General features: G+C 34.3%; 3 protein-coding genes and 1 long non-coding RNA gene across 4 annotated transcripts; all 4 read right to left on the reverse strand.

The window, feature by feature from the left end:
* Positions 1 to 21: 21 nt before the first annotated feature.
* On the reverse strand, positions 22 to 1,646 carry LOC104736205 (protein OXIDATIVE STRESS 3 LIKE 1). The gene is made up of 2 exons (XM_010456154.3): positions 842 to 1,646; positions 22 to 723 (listed from the first exon to the last, which is right to left on the reverse strand). The coding sequence occupies exons 1-2, from the start codon at positions 1,111 to 1,113 to the stop codon at positions 165 to 167; spliced, it is 831 nt and encodes a 276-aa protein (XP_010454456.1). The 5' UTR covers positions 1,114 to 1,646; the 3' UTR covers positions 22 to 164.
* A 91-nt stretch (positions 1,647 to 1,737) lies between these two features.
* On the reverse strand, positions 1,738 to 2,604 carry LOC147929330 (uncharacterized). Its single transcript, XR_015577978.1, has 3 exons — positions 2,465 to 2,604; positions 2,246 to 2,364; positions 1,738 to 2,126 (listed from the first exon to the last, which is right to left on the reverse strand). It is a non-coding gene; the product is annotated as an uncharacterized LOC147929330 (long non-coding RNA).
* Positions 2,605 to 7,177: 4,573 nt separating this feature from the next.
* Positions 7,178 to 9,725, reverse strand: LOC104738083 (uncharacterized). The gene is made up of 4 exons (XM_010458319.3): positions 8,946 to 9,725; positions 8,009 to 8,104; positions 7,619 to 7,686; positions 7,178 to 7,446 (listed from the first exon to the last, which is right to left on the reverse strand). The coding sequence occupies exons 1-4, from the start codon at positions 9,570 to 9,572 to the stop codon at positions 7,314 to 7,316; spliced, it is 924 nt and encodes a 307-aa protein (XP_010456621.3). The 5' UTR covers positions 9,573 to 9,725; the 3' UTR covers positions 7,178 to 7,313.
* A 2,520-nt stretch (positions 9,726 to 12,245) lies between these two features.
* On the reverse strand, positions 12,246 to 13,527 carry LOC104736206 (ethylene-responsive transcription factor ERF016-like). Its single transcript, XM_087480486.1, has one exon. The coding sequence runs from the start codon at positions 13,394 to 13,396 to the stop codon at positions 12,725 to 12,727; it is 672 nt and encodes a 223-aa protein (XP_087336612.1). The 5' UTR covers positions 13,397 to 13,527; the 3' UTR covers positions 12,246 to 12,724.
* Positions 13,528 to 14,284: the final 757 nt, after the last annotated feature.

Here is a 14,284-nt window from a genome sequence, read left to right on the forward strand (position 1 = left end):
AATTGATAGAACTAAAAAAAATGAAAAAAAAGGTGCGAATCCATTCAAAAGTTCTTATAACTCTTCTATACATTGTTCTCCGGATGTTGTTGTTACTTCAAAATATATAAAAAAAAAAAAAAAAAAACAAAACAAAACAAAACAATTGTTACATGATCATTGTCCTAATAGTCATTAAACCCAATCCCACTCGCCGTCGCCGGAAAACACCTCGGGAAATCAGCCACCGAATACGATCTCCAGGCACAAAAACCCAACGACGACTGAGACGAAGTCAAATTACTAAAAGACCCTTGACTCCTAGGATACAAGGGAGGAAGCTTCACCATCTGATGATGATGATGATGATGGCTCTGCCTAGGAGGAGATCCTCCAGATGTCGTCGGACTCGATCCAGGCGACGAGTCTCCACCAGATCCGGAAGAAGATCCTTCTCCGCACGTCATCACCCCAGCAGCAACCGCCATAGCGAGCGTCAAAGCGCTCCTACTCGAACTCATGACATGTTTCTTAGAGATCCCGCCACGTGGAGTGGTCTTGCTGTTGTTGTTGTTCTCCCAAATCTGATGGCAGAGAAGATTCCTCCTCCTCCGACTGTAAGGATTCTCCGGCTTCGCTACTAAATCTTTCATCGAAGAAGAAGAAGTCAACGCCGACGATGCCTCTTCCTTTAGATTCGTGAAAGACTTTGACTTCCCATTGTAATACTTCGATATCCCTTTCCTACACAAATCACACAACACAAACATCCATCATCAGAACAAAAGCTATTGAGTTATAAAAATCGTTACTTTACGAGCGAAAGAAACAAAATTTAGAAGCTTTTTGTAAGAGATCTCACCTAACAGGTAAGACTTGTTCGAGAGATTCCATCATTTCAAGAGAGCCTTTGAACGGTGACTCAACTTCGTTATCTCCGGCGTCATCACCACCGTCTTCCGACGACTTCTCACCGTCGTCGTCGCTGTTCATCCCAATGGAAGAAGAAGAAGCAGAGGAACAAGGAGAAGAGGAAGAATCAGATGGAGATAACCAACTAGGTATCGCCGGAGATTCATCGGGATTATCGCCGGGGAAATTAAACACGTAAGATGATTCAACTCTGTTATCCATCTTTAATCGACTTTTTTTTAAACCAGGCCCAACACTAATGGAACTTTTTGTTTGAAATTGAAATCTTCTGAAAACACAGAATAGAGAGAAAACACACAGAGGAGAAAAGAAGGGAGAAGAGAAGATGAGATCTTTATATTGTGATCTTTCTTTTGTCGATGTGCTCTCTCTCTGGTTGCTTTCCTGATAACATTAAATACTAATAAAACCAAAAAAAGGAATTATTATTATTTTATCACGTTGTTTATTACTGTTACTTTCTTTTAAAAAAAAAAGAAACAAATCTTTAAAATTTAAAAATGGGATAAGATAAAAGTAAGTTTTGGAAGAGGGGGGACAGAAGAAACTGTTGCTTAATCTTATCCTCATCCACGCACTTTGCATGCCATTTCTCACCTTATTTTTCTTTTTTTATAATTTCGTCGTTTTACTTTTCTTATTCACATTTTAAACCCTAAAAGTGTAAGTATCTATGGCCAATGGAGCAACCCATATAGGTTGTTCAAAAATAAATTAATCATATAATTAATATTAAACTAATTAAAACAATTCAATAAGAACTTAAACCAAAACCAAAATCATTTTCCATTAGAGAAACCTATGAAACTGAAACTATTTTGCAAGTTGAAAAAAATTATGTGTTCATTCTTTCAATACTTTTAGTAATCATAAAATAAAAAAAACAAAGACATTCAAATCCTAAACAATGCCATATAAAACAAGTATTATCTTAAGCATGTCTGAAAATTGAAAACAAAGCAAATAAAGATTAAACTCTCATCTCTCTCAGTCATGTCTTAAACTCTATGTCAAGGTTGGTTGCTTCAATGGTGGTTTGTCAGTACACATCAGCCCAAGCGTAATGGCTTGCTTAACTTGATCAAATGGTCTTTTTCTCAGGAGAAGAGAGCCCTTACTTGTTGATGAATTGTTCCCATCTCCAATCTTGAAATGAGAAATCAACGGCTCTTGATCATCATCAGATAACAAAACAGTTTCTCCTTGAGTCCACTCTGTAACAAAAGCTCTCAAGTTTCTGCTATTACACCAACCCAAAACTCTTACCAAGTTCTTATGAACTTGTAACTTCTAAATTTTGAGACATGTAGAAACAGAGAGAGCCTGAAGAAACCTGTGGATGGTGACATAAAGCCTCATAAGCTCTTTCATTTGAGGCCTACCATATCCCAGCATGTGTGAAAAGTTTGCAGCATAACCCGAAGAATCATATAATGGAATGATGCTACCATCCTAGTACATCTTGCAATGTTAATTCATGAAACTACATGTCACAAAAACACAAAGCGGAGACTTAAAGGTTTAACAAGACTATAAGAGAAAGAATACTTACGTGAAAGTTCTGAATCATAAAGGAGATAATTTGAACCTGTCCATGTTTTGATTTCAGATTCTTCAAACAAACAGTCATGAAATTGGACAATAATTAAAAAAAAACTGTAATTGTAAGAAAACCCTAAAACCCTTTGTAATTTGTTCATGACTACCAAATTTTCTCGATTCAAAACCTAATCGCACGCTACACACCAAATCCAACCATAAATCCATGTCAATTTCAACACTCCGACTTTAGTAGAACAATCGCTCTCTCGCTCTGTGATTCTCTGGAGATGTTTTCGAGGTTAGAGATTTGAGGAAGCGACGAGGAAGAAGAAGAAGAAGGCGAGAGAGAGACTTTAATTACGGTTTTGAGATGAATCGGCGATTGATTCGCCGTTTACATCGAGAGAGAAGAGAGAGATCGCGGAAGAAGAAAGAAAAAATTGGTAAAATATATATATATTTTTTTATATTTATTCTACAACGAACCAAAAACTGCCACGTATCGTTGCTTATGGGGTGCTTCAATTCCTTACTTGAGAAACGATTCTCAGATTAATAGATCATATTTTGGATTTTTTATTTATTTTTTAAGCCTAAAATATATGAGCAATGAGTATCCCCAGTGGCCATGCTCTAAGGACTAAGGGTTGTAAGGACTATTTTTCTGGTCTTGAGAAACGCATAAAATCAGTATAGTTTCATTTGGATGATGATTATAAAAAGTATTTATAAAAAACTATATATTTCAAAACCCAACTATTTTTGGAATCAAATATGAATATTATAGTATGTACTATATTAAAATATGGTTTATAGTTTTTTATCATAAAAAAACAAAAATATGCAGCATGTCAACATTTTTTGGTATAAAACTATAAATATATTATTAAGAAAATAACACACATACTATATCCACATATAATAAAAACAAACAAACAGATAAATATTTTTTTTTAACAGTCAATGTGTTAGTATTTAAGTTAATATTTATGTTTATGAGACTAAAAACGACAAAACGACAAACAATTTTTTTAGCGACATTAGTAATTCCAATAGCATTGGAGAAAGTAGTTGTTGAAATTTTTGATTTATTTTGTTTATATTACTAAAATTTGTGGTATTACCAAAAAAAGTTATTATCAAGAATTTACTTTTTTAATAAAGATTATAATTATATATTAACATTGTTTTTTACATAAATAGAAAAAAATAAAAATATTGGAAAATAGAGAGATATAATTTCATCCTACAAATTAGAGGTTTGTCTTCTTTTATCTTGTTGGTCAACTTATTTTATCCTCCTACAAAAATATTAAACAGAATTGATTTTTTGATTACTTTAGGTAATAAAAGTAGATAGTAAACATGAAAAAGTTTGGTTAAGCTCTTTCAACATGGTGTGGCAAGATGGTCTTATTTCAGATCTTTTCTCCGTTACTCGACTTCTGGGAATTTGTTCCCAACATACTCTTCCTTTCCAGGGAGCTGAAGACTTATCATCTTTAGTGCGAGCTAGATTTATAAAAACTCGTCGGAATCTCAGCATTCCACTGTGGCATATCGTCGTTTCGCGGCCAATGAATTGGTTTTGAGCAGTCTACTGGCACTTCATGTGGTCTATCTTCTTGGTGGTTCTCACTATCTATAGGGTCTTAAGACCTTTTTATCTTAGTTTCAGTATTTATTGTACATTTTTTTTTTCTACTGTAGTTGCTCGTAAGCTTGTTTTACCATTTGTTGTAGTTTATTCCAGGTGTTGTGCTTCTGTTTAAGCAACACACTATGACTTTCTTTTTTCTTATATAAATTAATTGGTTGTATTATACTTATCTTAAAGAGGAGTATCAACAACCTTGTAACTTAAGTTAATGGAGTGTATATGTGACACAAAAAAAAAAAAAGTAAACATGAAAAGTTAAGGGGTCAATTTAGAAGAGATGCAAGAATATAGGGACATATTTTAAAAACTCGCCTCGTAAATAAAAATATACTTTATTAGTATTAATATATTATTCCCCCAATCGACAATCGCTTGCTTTTTTTATTTTAATTAGCTCGCGGAAAGATAGAACCAGTGGACGTGGACACGTGGAGAAATGATGACCGTTGCGGCTGGATAGGAACATCTGACGTGGCGATGACGAGATGGTCATCTTTTTTATCAAAATTTAATGAGCGAAAAACGGTGAATCTTATCCACATTTCAACCATGGGACCCACTAAAACATCTTCCCCAGCCGACAGTATTTCTTCCTCTTCCGCTGTTTTTTTTTTCTCTATCGAGGAAAAAAGTTTTCTTCCCAGCCGAATAATTTTATTTTCGAAATTATTTAATTGTCAAGAAATGTACTCTATAAGACTATAACCAGTTACCACTTTTGGAAGATTTATGTTTATCTTCTTTCTAGATTCCCGTTCATTAATTTATGTTCCTTAGTTTTCTTAAGACTTTTTTGCCATTATTAATTTTTTTTTCGTGGATCGCAATTTCTCATAAAATAATGATCATAATATCGATTTCGATCATTATGCTGCTCCGGCAAGTTATCGGGTGATTCGGTGCTATCTATGGTATGAAGAGAGATATAGAGAATACGATTAGATGTAGCTATAACTATTTTGAACAAATTTAGGTCGTTCACATGAATTTCTTGCCAATATTTAAACCATATATTTCTATCAACAAATATCTTATTATTGAAACACACCACTGCGGCACTGCATAGTATTAATTAATATATCACTTTTTTTTTCCTGAATCCGATCAACAACATATTATAGTAGTAGTCCCGCCTTTTATCATATCAATTATGAAGTCTAAACCCTAAAACTACATATACGAACAACCACGTTGTTTACTTTATATTTTCCACTGCTGATCTGTGTTTGATTCAATTCAACCACATGTTTATATGCAACCAAATTAGTACTTCAGTATAACCCCATAAACATTGTTTGTATCCAAAAAGTAACAACTGATATAACAAATGCATGAACTTCATCGTAACACAAATTCTATAATTTCTTCTAGTCAAATCCTTCATGATCTTCCGCCAAATTTTCTTCTCTGCAAGAAGAAAAGGACATAATATCCATAAATATATATATATATATATATATGTTCAAGTAAATTACAAACAATAAAAGAAGAAAAGAAAAAACACTTTGGTGAATAAAAAGAAAGAAAGAAGAGTCGCTAGGGGTGGGTTGCGTAAAGCATTCAAATTCGAAACCGCGTATCAACATAGGATCTCATCAGGATCAGGATCATTCCCGATGGGGTCCTCCACCCCCACCCTTTAGTCCTCATTGATAGACCCACTCACTCTCTCATTTCGCTTTTCGCTTTTCAATTAATATTCAATCTATCGTGTCTGATCCACTTACCCCACTCAATGTTTGTTTGTTGCCTCCACCTTCTTGTCCCTCCCTCCGATCACGTGGCGATTCCTATTCCCTTCATTCTATTTGTGTTATCCATAATCCCCTTTTACATGATTTATATACCTAACATCTCTTTTGGTTGCTTGTTACCTTTTACACAATCAACGGTGGACTGTGCCAACTTCATCATTTTCAACATCAGCTTGGTGTGAGGAAAGCTCTTGGTCAATACTATGTCTATTAATTTAAACTTTGGCTTTGCTTATTTTCATTCTATATTTTCTTTAAGTCTTTAATAAGAAATGATAATGCCTCCTCTGTCTATCATGCTAAAAATACTCTTCAAGGAATACATTTTTGGAGGAATGTTTTTGTTAAGAAAAAAAAAAAAACAGAAAACAAAAGGAGAGTTGTAGATGAAATCATTCAAAGACAATGAACAACATCCCCGTGACTTGTCATAAATTTAACTTCTACCATCCGTTTTGTTAACTAAAGCCTTCCTTCTAGCATGCATCATCATAAATCAACTTCAAGCATCTAAATTACGATCCTAGCCTAGCTAGAACCGGTCAGCTTTAATATAATTAGAACTTTAGAGGGCTTAGAGCTAGAAGACGAAATTTCTAGCTAGATCCCTTGATAAAATAACAACAATACAAAGACAAGTTTCTTCGACCCTTATCTTAAATATAAATTTTGGTTTTTATATGAAATGTTTTTTTTTTTCTTTTAAAAACTTGGTAACGGACCATGGGTTTGGACAATTATGTGCTAACCACTTGGATCGAGTCTGATCCTTGGTATGTATGTCTAGTTTATTTGAACTACTCTCGGTCTTGGCCTCTTGGGCTTTCAGCTTCGGTCGTCCCACGACTTATTGGGTTATTAAAAATTACTATTTACCAAAGGACTTGCGGTCACCATAGTACTATCGAAAAAAACATTAGCTTAAACATGCATTTTCCAACATCTGAAGTTGAGTTGTGACCAGACAAAAGGAAGGAATTATAGACGGTCAAGAAGACCCATATATGGCTGAAGTATAATATTGGACTGGTTCTTGTTTAATAAACAAGCTTAGAGAGGCTCCCGTAATAAGGCCCAGTCCAGATGACAACTTAGAGCCACCAGTTTTTCTATGCATTCCACCAATTTGTTTTCAGGGTTCCACCAATATTTTTTATGTTTTTCGTGATATAACGGTTTTTTTCTGTTTAGAGCTACCAATGTTATTTTACATTAAAGAATTGTTGTTTAGAAGGGAAATACTTGATATGCGTTTAATTTACGTTATATTACTTTTCAATTCATGTTCTGAACTTGTCTCATGTAGTAATTTGGCATCAATCGAACGTTAATAATCATGTTACAATTTTTTTTTGTATCTAATTCGAAATTGTACACAAACACTTCTAAACATTGACGAAACCATAAAAATTGGCAATTTATATTCGAACATGCATGTTATACATTTATATTGGAGGAGAGGGAGAGGCAGGTACTAAGAAAGACATGACAATACCATTGAACTCTTTGGACTTTTCCGTTTGGGGTATATGTGATGTCTTTGGTATCACTTTTAGCGTCGCCTTTTTCCCCAACATCCTGGAAAAAATATACAAAACCACACGAATATGAATAACTCACTAGACACTACTACCTCCGTTCCAAATTAGTTCTCTAATCGTACTCTTTGTATTCTAGCATATACATATATACAATTAAACTTTTGTTAGATCAAAGTCCAGATAGAAATAATATAATCAAAGGGTCTTACTCTTTGAGGTCATGGGCCATTTTTAAAGGAAAAACTTGATCTTGCTCCCCCCATATCAGCATTACATCCTGCATGATTCATGCTTATTCATTAATCACTTGTAGACAAATAGTTATCATTTAATTTAATCATGTTGTAATTTATCTAGTATTTGATATTCCCATATTCGATAAATCTAGTCGTTTCCGTTAAAATGGGTTTTCATACGTTTGTAATTAAAATGCAAACTTTGATGTAATGTCTTAGTCTCGTATTATATATTACAGTACTATTTAGAAACCCTACTACTTAAATAACTGATAAATGTGAGCAACTAACAGAGTTATAGGTTATTGTCAGTGATCGCGTAAAACCAAAAGAAAATTAAAGTGATGATAGCGATCAGCGAACCTGTTGAATCGGAGAAACGTTAGTTTTGTCATCCTTCCCAATACTCAGCCCCTCCAAAAGTTCTGCTTTTTCCTCTCTCTTCTCCGAATACATTTTCTGTCAATTTACCATTTAATGTGTATCAATTTTTTTGTTGCCGACAATCATGCAAGCTAAACTTTTCTTTCAACCCCGATATAATTATATTTAGTAATTTAAATAACAAGTTTATAAATAATATCTGTCCTTCTTTGCGAGCTACAAGGCCATCGTTTCTTTCTTACTCAATTCTTCTATACAAGCTTTCATATAAGCCTATAATCAAATGAAAGTGACAACTTTCTTCATCTTTTTTATATCCACTAGTCTTTCCAAAGATAATAAATTAGTGGAGTGCATATATCTTTAAATTCCACTATTTTCTTACAATTTATAAATATTTGCAGTAAGTGTGGGTTGTTAATTAGTAGGACAAAAAAGCATTAATTAAGTGTGGGTTTAGTTTTTTTTTCTTCTTTTTCTTTAAAAAACATTGTTCTATATTTCCATACAACTCCAATACAAGAATACAACCTTTAAGTAAACTCATTCAACTTAGAGCAAGAAAATTGCAAAAATAGCATACACTATAACAGATTGTTTTAATACTGTTATCGTTGCATCATCGTCTATAATACATGTTGTTCATGAATAAAAAACATTTTGTGTAAGTTTGACCTAAAAATTATAAACAACAAAACGAAGATTTCACCTTTTTCGGCTAATGAAAACAGAGACTTCTATAAAATAGATGGAGTGATTGCAATTACTCCATCTAGTTGGTTGTAAATAATTTATAGGGTTTTCGAATTTCTTGAGTTTTGTTTTATTAAAAAAATTATATAGTTGAAAATTAGGCGGAAACTTGAAGGTGATCTTTGGATTTTGCCTTAAATAAAGACAAAATAAATAAAAGTACCTGGCAAAAGTCGTTCAAGACAAAATCTGGTACGTAATCGAGTCTCTTAGAAGAAACTATCCCAGACATTCTCCTAAGATCTGTCGCGGATGAAGGAAGCATCACCTCCTTGATGCCGTTACACTTGGCCCTCGCGATGAACGCCTCATTGTCACTCCGCCGCATATTAACGCCGGAGCTAGCAAGCACCACTTTCTCAACTTTCTCCGGAAACATTTTCGCTATGTTATACGCCACGAACCCGCCGTAGCTCGTACCAATGATGCTGAATCTCTCGACTTCGAGCTTCTCCATGAGCTTCCCCATGCACAAAGCCTGAAACATCTCTGTGCGGTTCTCCCCTGTGGAAGAGGAGCCGCCGAAGAAAACAAGGTCTGGGACGTAGAGAAGAAAGGATCGAGAGAGCGGCTTCACCTGATGGCTCCATTGCCACACAGCGGAAGGGCCAAAACCGTGGAGGAGGAGGAGCGAAGGTTTTTGTGTATTTTCCGACGGTGGGGGTCCCCAGAACTGTATGGTGGTTTCGGAGTCGATGGGTAAGGTTTGTAGAGAGAGACCAGCGGAGGAGAATCTCCGGCGGAGTAGTGCCTCAACGAATTTTGCGACGCTTAAAAACGAGGGAGCCATGTTTTTTTTTTTTTTTTTTGCCTTTTTCGGATCAAGATAACAAAATATATTAAGCTTTTTTGAGAGAGACCGAGAGGTAAATTAACTCGATAGAGATAGAGAGAAAGAGATGTTATTAGTTTTGAATTGTTGGATGAATTATTGCATATGTAGACAGATGTCAAAAGAAGAAGAAACAAATTGCACTTATTGACTGCTTTCCTACAATTTGTTAATTACTGTTTCCTTGTTTGGTTCTTGTTTTTTTTTTTTTTTTTTTTTTTTTTTTTTTTTTTTTTTATCTTCTGTATAATTTTGGAGTTATTTGTTGGAGATCAGTTAGTTTTAATTAGTGATTCAGAGTTAAGGGAAGAAGGAAATAGTTCAAACAACGTGTATTTATGGTTATTGTTTAATAGTATTTAGCTTGAATATATGAATTGAATAGTTAATTTGTTCTCTAAGTTTTGTATAATTTACCTGTAATAATGATGTTCTGCTTTGTACTGCCAATCAAACAAATTTATAGAAATTTAGGTAAACATCTTTTTAGGTTATTTAAAAAGTAGTTTCTAGAAAGTGACTAACAAAAAAAAACGCAAGAAACTTACATAACCTTGGGTCGAAGAAACTGTACTGTTTATTTTAACTTAATAGTGTATATATAACTAGGAGCCAATTACATGTACAATATTAATGAGGAAATCAAGCTGTAATTCATATTGCCCGTCCGTGATGTTGTAATGAAGGACACAATTTGAGTTGTGGTGATACAATATTTACTTATTTTTGGTGTAAATTAATAAATTTGGACCTTAGCTCCATTAGTAATCTTCTATGATGGAAGTAATTTTCTCTGTTTGAAGACCAAAACAGATTAAATTATCTTAACGTCGATGCTAAGTATTGTTGAATTTGTCTTGCAAATAAAGAACCTTCTCTATTCGTCACGAAATGTCCACACGATAATAAGTTAAAAAAGCACACATTAACTATTACGTATGTTACGTATACGTTATTACGTACGTGGTTTTTTTATGGGTAAGGGTTTCTCTATTAAATGAAAAGAAGTAAAGTTTGTACGAGCTACTTTTTTTAGTTAGACATGCCATAAAAAAATTATATGGAGCTAACTAGAATTTAATAAGCAATTAAGGAGGGCCCGTTGATCGTGGTCCTGGAATTGACTTATCACTTATGGGTAGGCTCTCTCGGTCTCTCCGAAACCAGAGTTAGAGCTAATCTTGAGTTCAACATAAGTTTTAGAGTTGATAATTAAAACATAAGCCAATCGAAACAGTTTAGATTTTAAAAACCATCTCTAGCGAGCTTTGATTTCGAATATGATCGCATACAACCTTAGAGCGTAACGTGGTGCTTGCATGATTTATACTCGTCAAGAATCAGACTGTAGTGATATAGTGGCTGAGATTGTGTGAAGAAGAGAACTGACCAAGTCCGTAAAAGGAGGTTTCGAGTTTGGGTTTAAAAAGAGAAGAAACTCTGGTACGAGTTTTTCAGGCACAAATCAAGTGATCAATCGGTTTACACATATCAGAAATTAAACCAGGATTGGTTCAAAGCTTGGTTGAAGACGAGATGTACTTAAAAAGTTGACATCGGGTTGATCTTGGAGAACTCGTACGTAAACTCGAGGTCTTTTGACACTATGCCAGTAGAAAATATATAAATCATGCTATCGAAATCACCATCCAGTACTTCGCTGTCAGCGAACTTCCCACTTGCGCAGGGATACAAATCATATAATCGTTCGTTCATACAACCACAAATGTATTTTGTTAATTATATAATATGGCAGTTTTCTAAAGTATATGTTTTTTGGCCATTGGGCTATATTTTTACATAGCGTGATATCCTTGAAATTTGGGGACCATTGGGCTTCACATTGCTCATCCCGCTCCCAGTACCCCTTAACGAGAGTCGTTCATAGTAGTATAGTACTAAAAACCGCCAATCACATACAATACTGTATTGTCAATACACAACAATTTAGTATACGCCTACGTAACCTTTGTAGCTTTACCACCAAGTATGAATCATTCATTAGTACTAGTAGTATATGTGGTCGAACATCAAACAAATAAATTCTTTATATTAAAAACAAGAAAAAGGTTGCCACACTAATTTGTAGCATAGCATGCTACTGCAAATAAGTAAGGAACGCTTATAACTTCACTGCGTCTAATTGTATATATATACAAACAAAAAAAGAAACCACAAATTAACGTTTAATAACTTGATTTAATGACTTTGTTTTGGATCTTTTTAGTTTTGGTCTGTTAACATCATAGAACACTCTTATTTAAGTACTTTTATAGTCTCTTATTCGGTATAAAATTATCTCAATTTTCGATCTTTGCCACAGTTCAGTGATTTAATCCATCTAATATCTATTGTACTGTTAGCTGTGAAGGCTATTGCTTTTGGCTTATATATAGTCCAAATCCGTAATCATATTTTGATTATATTTGTGTTGACCCCACAAGATGTAAATCATCTGCTTTCAAATATAACTTTAACAATTCAGCCGTATTAAAACGACACCTCAAGAACTAGTTGGACTAACATAATTCATATGATATTTGTATCGAGTCTTTAGTACAAGTTTTATTTATATAACAACATTTTCACACACGTAAAAACGTGAGTAATTTATATATAGAATAACACATAGGGAACCTTATGTATATATATATATATGAACATTGAAAACCATCTAAGACCAAAAGATAGGGGGGGGGGGGGTCAAGATTGGCTTGTTACAAAAATATGCAAGCAAATCCTAGAAAAGAGAAGGAAATTACAGTGTGGACATAGCACATAAATACAAAGAAGAAGAAAAAAAAGAAAAGAAATGTGAAGCAAATTGGTATATATAGACTATACCGTATAGTAAAAAAGAAAAAGAAGAATAAGATGATGAAGTCTGGCTATAATTAAACTACACCATAAAGAAGAACAAAGAGGCTTGCTTACATTGTGACATACATATATATATATAGGCTTCAAACAAAGATTTTTTACCTCTAGGTGGTGGTAGCTGAAGATTCTGCTGGTTCAAGATAATTTTGAAATCTTGAAATAAATCCATAAATTGAATAAAAATCAATATATAGGAATATATGTTCCAAGATCACGAAAAAAATTGGATCTCAGAAATTCCAAAGGTTAATACTGTAATGAGAGAAATCATCTTCACAAGCTCCATCATAGTAAAAATCAGACGAGAGCTGTTGCTGCTGCTGTTGTTGTGTTGGAAAATACAAATTGGTTGAATCATCATCCGTGAAAAAACCGAACTCCCCCGAGGTTTGAGGACCTACAAGATTCTCGTCCTCCCATATAAAAGGCCAATACGACGACGTGTCGTTACTACTATTAGTACCCTCGTTGTTGATGTTATTACCTTGCTCAACTTGCCCTAACATAGGCCCACCACTCCCACCACTCATTCCCCCACGTGCCGAAATTATCTCTTCCTCCTCCTCCTCCGTCTTATGTTCGCCACGTGGCGGAGACGGTTGCGGTGGTACTAGCTGATCCTCCTCTTCCTCGCAGGCGAAACGGCTTGCCACGACCTGAATCTGCTGCGGGGTAAGAGAACGACCGCCGGGAATCACCGGGGGATTGTCTGGGAAGTTGAAACGTGCCCCAGGGCCACGTAGACAGTAAAGAGCCGCGTCGAAAGCACGCGCCGCTTTCTCAGCTGATTCAAAAGAGCCGAGCCAGATCCTCTCGCGGCTGTTGGGGAGACGTATCTCAGCAACCCATTTGCCCCACTTCCTCTTCCGTACACCAGTGTACTTGGGCGATGCAGCATCCATATCTAGAGTTGGATAATATAAAATGGGGTTTTTGTGTATTTTTTTGAGGTTGAGTGATGGAATTAGTTATGTATGTATTTTCTTCAGGTATGTTTTGGAGATGACAGTATAGTGAAAATGGCGGCTTGTGAGTGTATATATACATGAGTGTGTGATAAGTACAGTTATAAGAAGAAGAAGAAGGAGGTCGCAGATTGTATGCGCGTTGTTGAAGAAGATGATGCCTACGTGGCAACGCGGATGCCTAGTTAGCGAGCACGTTTTATTATTCCACACGTGCTCTGTAAATTAATTCCCTCCAGTTATTATGATGTTTTCACTGGCTAATTTTACCCCTTTTTTTATTACTAAACCACAAAATTAGAGCGTTAATCATATATTAATCTTTTTCACTTCTTATTATTAAAATATAAGTTTTATTTCTTACTAGTTTTTAATTTCAAATTAGAAAATTTATAAGAGCTGCATTGGTAAATATTAAGTGGGTTTCTCAAAATATTATATTTTAATCATTTTTATATAAAATTATTATTTATTTTAAATAAGAAATCAGAAAAAAAAATATAACCTGATAAAATTAGTCATTTATTCAGAATAGTTTCTTAAGATTTTTTAAATGAGAATCTTTGAGAAATGTTTCTCACTATCTCTCCTATTTTTCTGTTACTTTTTATTTTTTAATTAGTGAGAACTTAGTTGAGAAAGCCTGGATGCATATGACCTAATAAATACAATATTACAACTACAAAAAAAAATTGAATGTAATCTTTATTCAAACCAAAAAAAGTTTTTACATCTTAAAAATTGAAAGTTCTTATGGAAATAATCGTTAGAGTTGTTTATAGACTTTCCTAGTATTTGTAAGTTTTACCATTATTCTTTTTTTGT

This window comes from Camelina sativa, chromosome 13 (genome assembly GCF_030686135.1).
Source record: "Camelina sativa cultivar CO46 ecotype springtype chromosome 13, ASM3068613v1".
Classification (NCBI taxonomy): Eukaryota; Viridiplantae; Streptophyta; class Magnoliopsida; order Brassicales; family Brassicaceae; genus Camelina; species Camelina sativa.

What these genes read in the sequence shown, in the direction of transcription:
- LOC104736205 (XM_010456154.3), bottom strand. Translation starts at nt 1,113, where the DNA reads ATGGATAACAGAGTTGAATCATCTTACGTGTTTAATTTCCCCGGCGAT. An exon ending in GAACAAGTCTTACCTGTTAG is followed by an intron (nt 724 to 841) that starts GTGAGATCTCTT and finishes TGATTTGTGTAG; the next exon opens with GAAAGGGATATCGAAGTATT.
- LOC104738083 (XM_010458319.3), bottom strand. Translation starts at nt 9,572, where the DNA reads ATGGCTCCCTCGTTTTTAAGCGTCGCAAAATTCGTTGAGGCACTACTC. An exon ending in ACGTTTCTCCGATTCAACAG is followed by an intron (nt 7,687 to 8,008) that starts GTTCGCTGATCG and finishes TGAATCATGCAG; the next exon opens with GATGTAATGCTGATATGGGG. An exon ending in ATGGCCCATGACCTCAAAGA is followed by an intron (nt 7,447 to 7,618) that starts GTAAGACCCTTT and finishes TATTTTTTCCAG; the next exon opens with GATGTTGGGGAAAAAGGCGA.
- LOC104736206 (XM_087480486.1), bottom strand. Translation starts at nt 13,396, where the DNA reads ATGGATGCTGCATCGCCCAAGTACACTGGTGTACGGAAGAGGAAGTGG.